This window comes from Oncorhynchus gorbuscha, linkage group LG24 (genome assembly GCF_021184085.1).
Source record: "Oncorhynchus gorbuscha isolate QuinsamMale2020 ecotype Even-year linkage group LG24, OgorEven_v1.0, whole genome shotgun sequence".
Taxonomy (NCBI): domain Eukaryota; kingdom Metazoa; phylum Chordata; class Actinopteri; order Salmoniformes; family Salmonidae; genus Oncorhynchus; species Oncorhynchus gorbuscha.
Genome location: NC_060196.1, coordinates 4,129,483 through 4,144,482, shown reverse-complemented (window position 1 = coordinate 4,144,482; position 15,000 = coordinate 4,129,483). Strand labels below are relative to the sequence as shown.

The 15,000-nt window shown below is 46.5% G+C and overlaps 1 protein-coding gene across 1 annotated transcript in view; it reads left to right on the top strand.

Moving 5' to 3' along the window:
• Positions 1-15,000, top strand: part of LOC124013285 (zinc finger protein 827-like) — a 125,496-nt gene that overhangs the window by 67,461 nt on the left and 43,035 nt on the right. Inside the window, exon 5 of the mRNA XM_046327551.1 lies at positions 4,486-4,788. Coding sequence (XP_046183507.1) covers positions 4,486-4,788 — 303 coding nt within the window. The remainder of the gene's footprint in view (positions 1-4,485; positions 4,789-15,000) is intronic.

Below are 15,000 nucleotides of genomic sequence, written 5' to 3'. Positions count from 1 at the left end.
TAGTCATAGTAGTAGCAGTAGTCATAGTAGTAGCAGTAGCAGCAGTCATAGCAGCAGCAGTAGTAGCAGCAGTCATAGCAGCAGCAGTAGCAGCAGCAGTCATAGTAGTAGCAGTAGTAGCAGCAGTAGTAGCAGCAGTCATAGCAGCAGCAGTAGTAGCAGCAGTCATAGCAGCAGCAGTAGTAGTAGTAGCAGTGGTAGTAGTAGTAGTAGTAGCAGTAGTCGTAGCAGCAGTAGTCATAGTAGTAGCAGTAGTCATAGTAGTAGCAGTAGCAGCAGTCATAGCAGCAGCAGTAGTAGCAGCAGTCATAGCAGCAGCAGTAGCAGCAGCAGTCATAGTAGTAGCAGTAGTAGCAGCAGTAGTAGCAGCAGTCATAGCAGCAGCAGTAGTAGCAGCAGTCATAGCAGCAGCAGTAGTAGCAGCAGTCATAGCAGCAGCAGTAGCAGCAGCAGTCATAGCAGCAGCAGTAGTAGCAGCAGTAGTAGCAGCAGTCATAGCAGCAGCAGTAGTAGCAGCAGTCATAGCAGCAGCAGTAGTAGTAGTAGCAGTGGTAGTAGTAGTAGTAGTAGCAGTAGCAGTGGTAGTAGTAGCAGTCGTAGTAGTAGCAGCAGTGGTCGTGGTAGTAGTAGCAGTGGTAGTAGTAGCAGTAGTAGTAGCAGTAGTATTAGCAGTAGCAGTGGTAGTAGTAGCAACAGTAGTCATAGTAGCAGTAGCAGTGGTAGTAGTAGTAGCAGCAGTAGTCGTAGTAGCAGTGGTAGTAGTAGCAGCAGTAGCAGTAGTAGTAGCAGTAGTCGTAGTAGCAGGGGTAGTAGTAGCAGCAGTAGTAGCAGTGGTAGTAGTAGCAGCAGTAGTCGTAGTAGCAGTGGTAGTAGTAGCAGTAGTAGCAGCAGCAGTAGCAGAAGTCGTAGTAGCAGTGGTAGTAGTAGCAGCAGTAGCAGTAGTTGTAGTAGCAGTGGTAGTAGTAGCAGCAGTAGTCGTAGTAGCAGCGGTAGTCGTAGTAGTCGTAGTAGCAGTAGTCGTAGTAGCAGTGGTAGTAGTAGCAGCAGTAGTCGTATTAGCAGTGGTAGTAGTAGCAGTAGTTGTAGTAGTAGTAGTAGCAGTAGTCGTAGCAGCAGAAGTCATAGTAGTAGCAGTAGCAGTGGTAGTAGTAGCAGTAGTCGTAGTAGCAGCAGTAGTCGTAGCAGCAGTGGTAGTAGTAGCAGCAGTAGTCGTAGCAGCAGTAGTCATAGTAGTAGCAGCAGTAGTCGTAGTAGCAGTAGTCGTAGTAGCAGTGGTAGTAGTAGCAGCAGTAGTCATAGTAGCAGTGGTAGTAGTAGCCGTAGTCGTAAGTGGAATAGATAAGGTACACTTGTGTTTAGTAGTAGCAGCAGTAGTCGTAGCAGCAGTAGTCATAGTAGTAGCAGTAGCAGTGGTAGTAGTAGCAGCAGTAGTCGTAGTAGCAGCAGTGGTCGTAGTAGCAGCAGTAGTCGTAGCAGCAGTGGTAGTAGTAGCAGCAGTAGTCGTAGCAGCAGTAGTAGTCGTAGTAGTAGTAGCAGCAGTAGTCGTAGCAGCAGTAGTCATAGTAGTAGTAGCAGCAGTAGTCGTAGCAGCAGTAGTCATAGTAGTAGCAGTAGCAGTGGTAGCAGTAGTTGTAGTAGCAGTAGTAGTAGTAGTAGCAGCAGTAGTCATAGCAGCAGTAGTCGTAGCAGCAGTAGTCATAGTAGTAGCAGTAGTCATAGTAGTAGCAGTAGCAGCAGTCATAGCAGCAGCAGTAGTAGCAGCAGCAGTAGTAGCAGCAGTAGTCGTAGCAGCAGTAGTCGTAGCAGCAGTAGTCGTAGCAGCAGTAGTCGTAGCAGCAGTAGTCATAGTAGTAGCAGTAGTCATAGTAGTAGCAGTAGTCATAGTAGTAGCAGTAGCAGCAGTAGTAGCAGCAGCAGTAGTAGCAGCAGTAGTAGCAGCAGCAGTAGTAGTAGCAGCAGTAGTAGCAGCAGCAGTAGTAGCAGCAGTAGTAGCAGCAGCAGTAGTAGCAGCAGCAGTAGTAGCAGCAGCAGTAGCAGCAGCAGTAGTAGTAGCAGCAGTAGTAGCAGCAGCAGTAGTAGTAGCAGCAGCAGTAGCAGCAGTAGTAGTAGCAGCAGTAGTAGCAGCAGCAGTAGTAGCAGCAGTAGTAGTAGCAGCAGTAGTAGCAGCAGCAGTAGTAGCAGCAGCAGTAGTAGCAGCAGTAGTAGCAGCAGCAGTAGTAGCAGCAGCAGTAGTAGCAGCAGCAGTCCTGTGTGGCTCAGTTGGTAAGAGCGTGGCTCTAGCAATGTCAACGTCATAGGTTAGATTCCTGCAGGGAAAAAGCATCTGGTAAGTGGAATAGATAAGGTACACTTGTGTTTTTTGTGTTACTTGAGTTCCCAACTGGAGAAATGAAAAACGTCACATTAGGGTACTAAATAATTGAGTAATCTCTGTAACTCAGATTGGGAGAGTTTAAATACGATGCTATTTATAGGGCCCAAAAAGGTCATTGTAGTGGAGTGACTTTGTGTGTGTAAGCACCACGTCCACTGCGTCTTGATGGTTGTTATTGTTCCGGTGGAGTACCGTCGGTGGGGGGTGTGTGTGTGCGCGTGCAGGTCATCTGTAATAGAGTTGGTGTGTGTGTGTGTGTGTGTGTGTGTGTGTGTGTGTAGGCCTCGCCAGGGCCACAGTGAAGCGTGATGTCCCTGTCTGATCCAACACGGCCTGAACACACTCCTAATTAGAGGACGTCCTTCCAGGTGCTGACCAGGTTATACTTAGCCTGCCCGCTGACATCCGACACACACACACACACACACACACACACACACACACACACACACACACACACACACACACACACACACACACACACACACACACACACACACACACACACACACACACACACACACACTCCACCATCGAGCCTGCCCGCTGACATCTGACAGTGTGACATTTCCAGCTGGTGGTGCTGCCGCGACCCCTACCCCCTTGACGTGAAAGTCACTGTCCCCCATTCGCAAGCCTCCCACTTGGCCTCACACACCCCTCCCCCCACTACAAGCCTCCACCAGCACAGCCCAGTGGCACAGCATGGGCGGTTTAGGTCTAGCAGGTCCACCCACAGGGAGGTTCTGCCAGTGTGGCTCCTGTCCTCCCTTACCTGAGCGCTCTGTCCCCCTCTGTCCCTCCAGCGTGCATCATCATTAATCAGATGGCCGGAGCTGCCACAGATTTATGACACGGGCAGGGGGGGGTGGCCCCGCTGCAGGCCTGTGGCGGCCAGAGATGTTAGGTGTGACGGGAGGGAGTGAGGGGGGTGAGCAGGGTAGAGGATCTATAGTGGGGCTGGAGGAAACGGGACAGCCGTCGACCCAAGACTGATAACAGACCCAAGTGTGTGAGAGAGAGCAGTGAGAGACCGAGAGTAAGAGAACCATCACCACAAAGCGTTGATGCACCGTGGTCTCTGGGTTTTCTTGGCAGAGATCAGAAGTTGCGCCATGTCTAATTATTATTAATTATTCATCTAAGGCGGGATTAGATGTGACCCAGTTTCCCCACACACACACACACACACACACACACACACACACACACACACACACACACACACACACACACACACACACACACACACACACACACACACACACACACACACACACACACACACACACACACACACACACACACACACACACACACACACACACGTGTGTGATATTTAGTTTGATTATTATCTGTGTATTAGCAAGCCTAACTTAAGTGTATGTATGTGTATGTGTGAAATAAAGATGGAGAGAAAGAGAAGGGGAGGAGAGGATTTGGTTAGAGATGCCCTGCAGACCTGGACAGAGTGAGAGAGTCAGTCATTAGGTCCTACCATCTGTGCTCCAGGATCCTAGGATTCACTGTTCACTGATGGTCCAGACCAGGGACTTTTAGTTCTCTCTCTAAATAACAGACTGCTTACAAAACCTACTCTCATCCTCAATCTGATCGGCTCTCTCTCTCACATGTTAATGGTCAGTGTGTGTGTGTGGTTTGAGGTACACACTAAGAACACAGAAGACAGTAGAATGCAGACACACGGCCACGTGTTGTGCCATGTGACCAGCGTTATGTTATTGTTGGGTTTATGTGATCAACTGTCACATGGAAAAACCCCAGTTGAACCCTGCTCTTCTGCAACAGTCCACACTGTATCGTTCCACAAATAGTTGAGGATCTCTCACACACAACCCTCCTCAACCCTCTCTCTGTCCTCGTCGTCCCTCTCATTCCTCTTGACAATCACCTCTCTCACCAATCTGGCTCTACTCTCTCTCCCTTTTCCCTCCCACCTCCTCCTCTCTCCTCTTTCATTTGTCCTCTTCCCCTCTCTCCTCCTCACCTTTTCCTCCTCACCAACCTTCTCGTTATCCTTTAACTCTCTCTCACCCCCCTCTAACCCTCCCTCCCCCTCTCTCTCTAACCCTCCCCCTCTCTCTGTATAGCGGCCAACCAGAAGGAAGCCCTGAAGGCTCCACAGTCCTTCCATCTGAAGCAGGAACCCCAGGCAGAGGAAGATGAGGAAGAGGTGCGGAGAAGCCCCCGGAGCCAGCCCAGCTACTCCTCCTTCTACCAGGAGAAGGGCGTGGCGCTGGGGGCCACAGGTCCAGCAGAGGTCACAACAGACAGTGGGGGCCACAGGGGGACCCTGAAGGGACGCGAGGGAAGCCCCATGGGGAACAAGAACAGTCTCCTCAGCCAGGACATCAACTTCAAGGTAGCGTCGGAGCTGCTGATGAAGCTATCAGGTAAGGTAATGGGCTGTGTGTGTGGGTTGGGGGGGGTGTGTGTATGTGTTCCGGGTTAGAAGTGTTTTATTGACAGCACAATACACACATTCACAGCCAATTTGATCAAAAAAATAGTTAGAACATAGTTGATGTTTCTCTATATAGGATAGTGCAAGTAGAGATTGGATTGGATTCAAAAGAGCTCCACAAACCTTAAGTTGACCTATGAACTGACAAGGCGTGCAAGTCTTTTAAAACTCTACTCAGTGATCTCGCACATCTGAGTATATAATTCACCCATGTTGATCTGGAGATTGCAGTGAAAGGGTAGTCCTCAATCTATTCTGCTCGTGACTGGGTTAACATGGTACAGTTAGTGCCTTAAATCAGCCAATAGGAATGAATCAGTAGAGAGGTCAAAGGTGACCCAGGTCCCTGCCATGTAATGACACGGGTAAAAGCATTGTATGTAGAGAAGTCAAATGGAACAGTTGTCAAACGTGAGGCACAGTACAGGTGAAAACCATTGTACTGGGAAAAGTTTATCTCTTACACTGAGACTCAAAGCGCTCTATTTTGGCACCAAAGCCTTTGTGTCCTCTCATGGTAATATCCAGGTCAAAGTCCTCTCTCAACACCTCAGTTCTCTTTCTCTCCCTCCTGCGTATTCCTCTCCACTTCCTTCTGTTTTTCTTTCTTTTTCTCTCTCCCCCGGTTTCTGTTCTCTCTCTTTCCCTCCTGCCTCCTCCTCCTCCTCTCAAGTTTTTTTGGGTGGAAGATGGGGCAGAAGGGTCAATTATTTTTCATGTTGTTCAGTCAATATCCTTTTCCCGTCCTGCGGTCCCCCGTCCGAAACAAACCAATCGATGGATGCTGGGTCCATCTCCAACGTTGCGCTACAGTGAACCTCAAACCTGGCCCCCCTCTCACCCTCGCCCCTCTCTATGAAAACAGAGATGACGGAGGGACGAAAGAACACCCTGTCCTAAACCGTCTTCTAGTTTTAGCATGTTCTCTGTTATTTCTGCTGCAGTACAGGTTATGTCATACGAGAGGCCCCTCTCACCCTCGACTATATGAGACAGAGATAGGCTACACTATCTGCTTATTTCATTTTAGCTGAAAGTGTGGTCAAGCGTGTGGCACAGATCACACGTGTGTGTTGGGCATGTGTTTGTCCACAGTGTGAGAGCTCAGTGTGTCTCTCCGCTAATCAAGTGTCTTAATTGATTCAAATGTGTGTCTGTGTGTAGCTTGTAGGTTGTGCGTGATGTAGATGTTGGTGGTGGGTGGGTGTTATCCTGTGTGTGTGTGATCTCTTGATTTCATGTAATTCCATGCTCCGAGGGAACAGTGCTGTGTGTGTGTTTTGCTGCGGGGTGTGTAGTGTAACACAGCAGTTGATAACAGTACAGTGATCTCTCAGCTTCATGGCCCCTCATCTCATCCTGTACCGTCACACACCAGCTGCCATTGTTCTGTTCTCTTGTTCTCTCTGGGTCGCCCTGTGTCTACAGTGAGTCATAGTCACTGCATGGGAGCGCTGCTACACTATACACCGTGTGTGTGTGTGTGTGTGTGTGTGTGTGTGTGTGTGTGTGTGTGTGTGTGTGTGTGTGTGTGTGTGTGTGTGTGTGTGTGTGTGTGTGTGTGTGTGTGTGTGTGTGTGTGTGTGTGTGTGTGTGTGTGTGTGTGTGTGTGTGTGTGTGTGAGATGAACAGAGAGGAGGTGGAAAGTCTCTGAGTGATTCCTCCACTACTGCTGCTTGTCCTTTGCTCTGTTTCCTCACCATCATTCCCCACCTCTGGGCCGACATGCTCACCACACCACCACATCCTCCTTTAGCCTCCGCTAGCATTCAGAGCCTAGCCTGTCAGTGTAGTTTAACATTAGCCAGCTAGCCTGTTAGCCTTTGTAATTTGGCAGCATGCGCCGAGAAAAATCAAGGATTCTACCTTTAATACTTCAAATATCTTTCATTGTGCTCCCCCCCTCCCGGAGCTTAGTAGAGAGAGTAGTGCCGTCGTCCATTGTCATGACAACAGCAGCAGGGTCGTCTGAGGGAGTAGGAGAGAAGGTTGTCTGGTGTGATGGCTGTGACAGTGAGTCTGGCCCCTCAGTCAGACGGCCTTGAGGTTAGAGAGAGGAACGGGGGAGGAGGAGGGGGAGGCCAAGGGGAAGGTAAACTCCGTATGAGTCATCTGCGTCACACGGCTACGAGGTTCCAAGGGCGTCTACTCCGTCACCTCTGACCCCTTGCCGAGGTCAACTCCTGCGCAGGGAGGCACGCTGTTGGCTAAAAGAAAGTCACATGGGTGCCATTGAGCACAGATTGAAAAAAAAACTGGAGATCTTACAATAGACTGGTTAAATGGATTGTAAACCAGAGAGGCTCCTCCTTAAACCCACTAATATGGAATAGGCTAGATGTAATTAAATGACCGGACTAGCTCCTTTTCAGTTGACCAAGGCAACCATCAGGAGAGCAAGGAGGACTGGCATCAAAACTGGCCATTGTGTACTGTAATGTGTTGCATCACTGCTTTAACTAGGTCACTTCTGTTTCTCTCTCTTTTGGTTCTTTCTCTCTCTCTCCTTATCAAATGACGGTGGTGGCGGTAGTGCTCTCTCTCCACCCCCTACATCTGTTTTAAAACATGCTGTTAGCACGGTTAGCGTCTAGGGGCTAATTACAGTAGGGCTAAGCAGTCCCCTGTGTTGCTGGCTAACGCCTGCTAGTGCCTGTTAGCAGATGGGTACTGGTATAGAGGGTACAGAAGGACATCAGGGGACTGGGAGGAGGGGGGGTCTGGGGGGGTTACAGTGCCTTGAGTGATACCCTTTGGCCCAGGCAGGCAGGCTGGCAAAGTGTGGGTGATGATGTCCCTGCCACCCACTGTCCCTGGTTTCATCTCCCCCTACCCCCCACCATGGGTGTGAAATCACACCCTTCTCCTAGCAGTGAGCCTATTTCCGTCCCAATATACCCCACTCCGTTTCGTCTTTTGTTGCCCTCAGCGCCCAAGGCCATTACCTTGCTAATTAAGACGAGTGTACCTGACATGGCATCCCAGTTGGGGTCGTGTGGTTAAAATGATGTGGGCTGTAGTAGAACCTGATGACGTCTTGTCAAAGATGTTGGACTACAGGATACACTCTCACACACACATACAGACCAGAATAGGACAAAGCAGGGGCGTAACTTTCACTGGGAAAGGCATTCCAGGTTAAGTTGGTTGAGGGAATGCTAAGAGTGTGCAAAGCTGTCATCAAGGCAAAGGGTGGCTACTTTGAAGAATCTCAAATAGAAAATGTATTTTGATTTGTTGAACACTTATTTTTGGTTACTACATGATTCCATAGCTTTGATGTATGTATGCATGCATGCATGTATGTATGTATGTATGTATGTATGTATGTATGTATGTATGTATGTATGTATGTATGTATGTATGTATGTATGTATGTATGTATGTATGTATGTATGTATGTATGTAGTGTAGTGTATCGGCAGTGTAGTGTATTGGCAGTGTATCAAATACTTGTTCTCCCCACGTACGTACAGTGGGGAGAACAAGTATTTGATACACTGCCAATTTTGCAGGTTTTCCTACTTACAAAGCATATAGGGGTCTGTAATGTTTTATCATAGGTACACTTCAACTGTGAGAGACGGAATCTAAAACAAAAATCCAGAAAATCACATTGTTTGATTTTTAAGTAATTCATTTGCATTTTATTGCATGCATGACATACAGTGCCTTGCGAAAGTATTCGGCCCCCTTGAACTTTGCGACCTTTTGCCACATTTCAGGCTTCAAACATAAAGATATAAAACTGTATTTTTTTGTGAAGAATCAACAACAAGTGGTACACAATCATGAAGTGGAATGACATTTATTGGATATTTCAAACTTTTTTAACAAATCAAAAACTGAAAAATTGGGCGTGCAAAATTATTCAGCCCCTTTACTTTAAGTGCAGCAAACTCTCTCCAGAAGTTCAGTGAGGATCCAAGAACGGTGAGCAAAATCCCAGAACCACATGGGGGGACCTAGTGAATGACCTGCAGAGAGCTGGGACAAAAGTAACAAAGCCTACCATCAGTAACATACTACGCCGCCAAGGACTCAAATCCAGCAGTGCCGGACGTGTCCCCCTGCTTAAGCCAGTACATGTCCAGGCCCGTCTAAAGTTTGCTAGAGAGCATTTGGATGATCCAGAAGAAGATTGGGAGAATGTCATATGGTCAGATGAAAACAAAATCTAACTTTTTGGTAAAAACTCAACTCGTCGTGTTTGGAGGACAAAGAATGCTGAGTTGCATCCAAAGAACACCATACCTACTGTGAAGCATGGGGGTGGAAACATCATGCTTTGGGGCTGTTTTTCTGCAAAAGGACCGGGACGACTGATCCGTGTAAAGGAAAGAATGAATGGGACCATGTATCGTGAGATTTTGAGTGAAAACCTCCTTCCATCAGCAAGGGCATTGAAGATGAAACGTGGCTGGGTCTATCAGCATGACAATGATCCCAAACACACCGCCCTGGCAATGAAGGAGTGACTTCGTAAGAAGCATTTCAAGGTCCTGGAGTGGCCTAGCCAGTCTCCAGATCTCAACCCCATAGAAAATCTTTGGAGGGAGTTGAAAGTCCGTGTTGCCCAGCAACAACCCCAAAACATCACTGCTCTAGAGGAGATCTGCATGGAGGAATGGGCCAAATTACCAGCAACAGTGTGTGAAAACCTTGTGAAGACTTACAGAAAAGATTCGACCTCATTGCCAACAAAGGGTATATCACAAAGTATTGAGATAAACTTTTGTTATTGTCACATCCCGGTTGGGATGGTGTTCTTTGGCTTGCAAGCCTCCCCCTTTTTCCTCCAAACCTAACTCGGTCATTATGGCCAAGCAGTTCTATTTTTGTTTCATCAGACCAGAGGATATTTCTACAAAAAGTACGATATTTGTCACCATGTGCAGTTGCAAACCGCAGTCTGGCTTTTTTATGGTGGTTTTGGAGCGGTGGCTTCTTCCTTGCTGATTGGCCTTTCAGGTTATGTTGATATAGGACTCGTTTTACTGTGGATATAGATACGTTTGTACCTGTTTCCTCCAGCATCCTCACAGGGTCCTTTGCTGTTGTTCTGGGATTGATTTGCACTTTTCGCACCAAAGTACAGTTGTGGCCAAAAGTTTTGAGAGTGACACAAATATACATTTTCACAAAGTCTGCTGCCTCAGTGTCTTTAGATATTTTTGTCAGATGTTACTATGGAATACTGAAGTATAATTACAAGCATTTCATAAGTGTTTAAAGGCTTTTATTGACAATTACATGAAGTTGATGCAAAGAGTCAATATTTGCAGTGTTGACCCTTCTTTTTCAAGACCTCTTGCAATCCGCCCTGGCATGCTGTCAATTAACTTCTGGGCCACATCCTGACTGATGGCAGCCCATTCTTGCATAATCAATGCTTGGAGTTTGTCAGAATTTGTGGATTTTTGTTTGTCCACCCGCCTCTTGATGATTGACCACAAGTTCTCAATGGAATTATCAATGGGGTGGTTGGGAGAAGTTGCTCTTTGAGGATGTGTGGGTACCATTCTTTATTCATGGCTGTGTTTTTATGCACAATTGTGAGTGAGCACTCCCTTGGCTGAGAAGCAACCCCACACATGAATGGTCTCAGGATGCTTTACTGATGGCATGACACAGGACTGATGGTAGCACTCACCTTGTCTTCTCCGGACAAGCTTTTTTTACGGGTGCCCCAAACAATTGGAAAGGGGATTCATCAGAGAAAATGACTTTACCCCAGTCCTCAGCAGTCCAATCCCTGTACCTTTTGCAGAATATCAATCTGTCCCTGATGTTTTTCCTGGAGAGAAGTGGCTTCTTTGCTGCCCTTGACACCAGGCCATCCTCCAAAAGTCTTTGCCTCACTGTGCGTGGAGATGCACTCACATCTGCCTGCTGCCATTCCTGAGCAAGCTCTGTACTGGTGGTGCCCCGATCCCGCAGCTGAATCAACTTTAGGAGATGGTCCTGGCGCTTGCTGGACTTTCTTGGGCACCTTGAAATCTTCTTCACAACAATTGAACCGCTCTCTTTGAAGTTTTTGAGGATCCAATAATTGGTTGATTTAGGTGCAATCTCACTGGCAATATCCTTGCCTGTGAAGCCCTTTTTGTGCAAAGCAATGATGACGGCACGTGTTTCCTTGCAGGTAACCATGTTTGACAGAGGAAGAACAATGATTCCAAGCACCACCCTCCTTTTGAAGCTTCTGCATGACAGAGTGATCTCCAGCCTTGTCCTTGTCAACACTCACACCTGTGTTAACGAGAGAATCGCTGACATGATGTCAGCTGGTCCTTTTGTGGCAGAGCTGAAATGCAGTGGAAATGTTTTTGGGGGGATTCGGTTCATTTGCATGGCAAAGAGGGACTTTGCAATTAATCTGATCACTCTTCATAACATCCTGGAGTATATGCAAATTGCCATCATACAAACTGAGGCAGCAGACATTGTGAAAATTAATATTTGTGTCATACTCAAAATCTTTGGCCACGACTGTATGTATGTGTATATATATATATTCATTTCTGGATATATACATTTCTGGATCTTTTTTTTCAGCGAATGAAACCAACATTTTTACATTTTAGGTCTATATTTTTGTTCAGTTCATATATATATATGAACTGAACAAAAATATAGTGGGCTCCAAAATTACTGGCACCCCTGACTGGCAATGCACAACCAATACTTTAAAAGAGAGAAACTCAAAATACCAAAATGTGAAAAATACTGTACTTTATTAATGTTTCAATGGAAACCAACAAATGAATTTATTTATTTATTTAAAAATCAATGTCTTCCAAATCAAGGTTTCAAAATGAATGGCACCCTTAAATATTATTGTAAATAACATCTACCAAAATTAAACCAGGAATTCAATTCCACTTATTGAAGTGTATCTAAGTGTTAAGGAACTATATTGAGCCATTACATCACTTCCTTTTTTGCTAGTGAATACAAATGAGGTAACACGCATGTAATATCCCTTTGTCATCCAACAACATGAAGAAAAGAAAAGAACTGGCAGTTCAAAAGAGACAGATGGTCGTAGACCTTCGTAAATCTGATAATGGCTACAAGAAGATCCACAAACGATTGAATATACCACTGAGCACTGTCGGCAATTATTAAACAATTCAAAAGATATGGAACAGTTGAAAACCTCACGGGTAGAAGACGCAAATGCATTTTGCCCCCAAGGATATGGAGGAGGATTGTGAGAGAAGCAACAAAACCCCCAGAATCACTGTGAAAGAATTGCAGGCCTTGGTGGCGTCTTGGGGTCACCCAGGTTTCAAAAAGCACCATCAGACGCCACCTCCACATCCACAGGCTCTTTGGACGGGTTGCCAGAAGAACGCCCTTAATGACCCCAAGACAGACGCAAGCGCTTGGAGTTTGTTAAAGGTCATTTAAATTATGATTGGAAGAAGGTGTTCTGATCAGATGAGACCAAAATTGAATGTTTTGGTCATATACAGCATCGGCATGTTTGGCATCGAAACAGAGATGCATACAAGGAGAGGCACCTCATACTCACGGTGAAATATGGTGGTGGGTCAGTGATGTTTTGGGGCTGTTTTAATTTCAGAGGTCGAGGGGCACTGGTTAGGATTGATGGCGTAATGAATTCCACCAAGTACCAGGCAATTTTGGCTGACAATCTGGTTGTCTCTGCCAGAAGGCTGGGACTTGGCCGTAGGTGTACTTTCCAACAAGACAATGACCCAAGACATACCTCAAGATCCACACAGAAATGGTTCTGTGACAACAAAATCAATGTTCTGCCGTGGCCATCCCAGTCGCCGGACCTCAATCCAATGGAAAACCTGTGGGCTGAGTGGAAGAGGGCAGTTGATAAGGGCAAACCGAAGACTGTGAAGGATCTTGAAAGGTCTGCATAGAGGAATGGTCCAAAATCCCTCCAAATGTGTTCCTTAACCTTGTCAAACATTCCAGGAAAAGGTGGTGGCACTAAGTACTAAATGAGGAGTGCCAATAATTATGAAACCTTGATTTTGGTGAAATGTATTTTGTATTAAATAAAATAATTGTATGATTTTGGTGGGTTCCATAAAAACATGAATAAAGTACAGTATTTTTCACATGTTGGTATATTGAGTTTATCTCTCTAATTATATTGTTTATATTTTTTAAAGTATTGTTTGTGCCAGTATTTTTGGAGCCCACTGTATATATATATACTGTATATACTGAACAAAAATATAAACCCAACGTGTATAATGTTGGTTTCATGCGCTGAAATAAAAGATCCAGAAATGTTCCATACACACAAAAAGCTTATTGTTGTGCACACATTTGTTTACATCCCTGTTAGTGAGTGATTCTCCTTTGCCAAGATCATCCATCCACCTGACAGGTGGCATATCAAGATGCTGATTAATCATTATGATCATTACGCAGGTGCGACCAGCCACCCGGACAGCTGGTGCAACTTAAAAGTATTTCTGTCTGTAATAAAAACCCTTTTGTGGGGAAGAACTCATTCTGATAGGCTTTGCCTGGCTCCCCAGTCAGTGAGCCTGGCTCCCAAGTGGGTGGGCCTATGCCCTTCCAGGCCGACCCATGGCTCTGCCCCTGCCCAGTCATGTGAAATCCATCGATTAGGACTTAATTCTTTTCAGTGGACAGATTTCCTTAAATGAACTGTAACTCAGTAAAAACAGTTGAAATTGTTGCATGTTCCGTTTATATTTTTGTTCAGTATAGTTTAAACCGTACACTGACAATCAATTGTCCACACGTACTGCATAACAATAACTGATTGGATTTATGAAGTGCAGGAATACATGTTGATGTAGCCCAAGTGGTGGGTGGGAGGACATGACCCTGCCGTTTCATTCCATCACCACTGTACTGCTGTATCCTGATGCTAAGCCTGTTCCACACTGCCTCAGTGCCCTGGCTATTGCCCTCTCTGTGCCCACCTCCCTCCCTTTCTCCTTCATTTCCTCCCTGGTAGATCTAGTCTTACATTGGCACTGATATCTTTAGGCATTCACCCCCTTAGGGGACTATTGGGTCTTTGAACCGCCCCCCTCTCACTCTGTAACAAACACACCACTCCATTAGTCTCTGTGCAAGTGTTGCATCATAATTGTACTGAATTATTGAACGCTACAGTACCAGCCGATCTGAGAACAGATGTAGCAGCAGTATCACCCCTCCCGCTCCTGGCTGAATAAGAGGTAACTGGTCTAAGATCAGTCTCTGTCTGCTGCTGCTGTTTCGCTCCCCAGCTGACATGTTGTCTTCCACCACTGCATCCTTTTGAAGCAGCTGAACTCTTCACCCCTTTCTGAGCAGGTCGTCCAGAGAGGGAGAGCGAGGGGATGAGGATGTCATCTTATGACTCCTCCTCTTATCCGTCTCCTTCTCTCGCTCACACATCTTTCTTCCTTCTCTCTCACCCTCAGGGCGTTCCTCTCCCCGGTACTCTCCTCCTTTATTTTGATCCTTTCCTCTCATTCTCCCTGACGACATCCATGTGTCTCTCCCAGCTCATCTCTGTATCCCCCCTCTGTCGATGCATCACAGGTATACCTCGCGGTATGATACGGTAGCTTTACATGTGTCTCTCCCAGCTCATCTCTGTATCCCCCCTCTGTCGATGCATCACAGGTATGCCTCGCGGTATGATACGGTAGCTTTACATGTGTCTCTCCCAGCTCATCTCTGTATCCCCCCTCTGTCGATGCATCACAGGTATACCTCGCAGTATAATACGGTAGCTTTACATGTGTCTCTCCCAGCTCATCTCTGTATCCCCCCTCTGTCGATGCATCACAGGTATACCTCGCGGTATGATACGGTAGATTTACATGTGTCTCACCCAGCTCATCTCTGTATCCCCCCTCTGTCGATGCATCACAGGTATACCTCGCGGTATGATACGGTAGATTTACATGTGTCTCTCCCAGCTCATCTCTGTATCCCCCCTCTGTCGATGCATCACAGGTATACCTCGCGGTATGATACGGTAGCTTTACATGTGTCTCTCCCAGCTCATCTCTGTATCCCCCCTCTGTCGATGCACCACAGGTATACCTCGCGGTATGATACGGTAGCTTTACATGTGTCTCTCCCAGCTCATCTCTGTATCCCCCCTCTGTCGATGCAT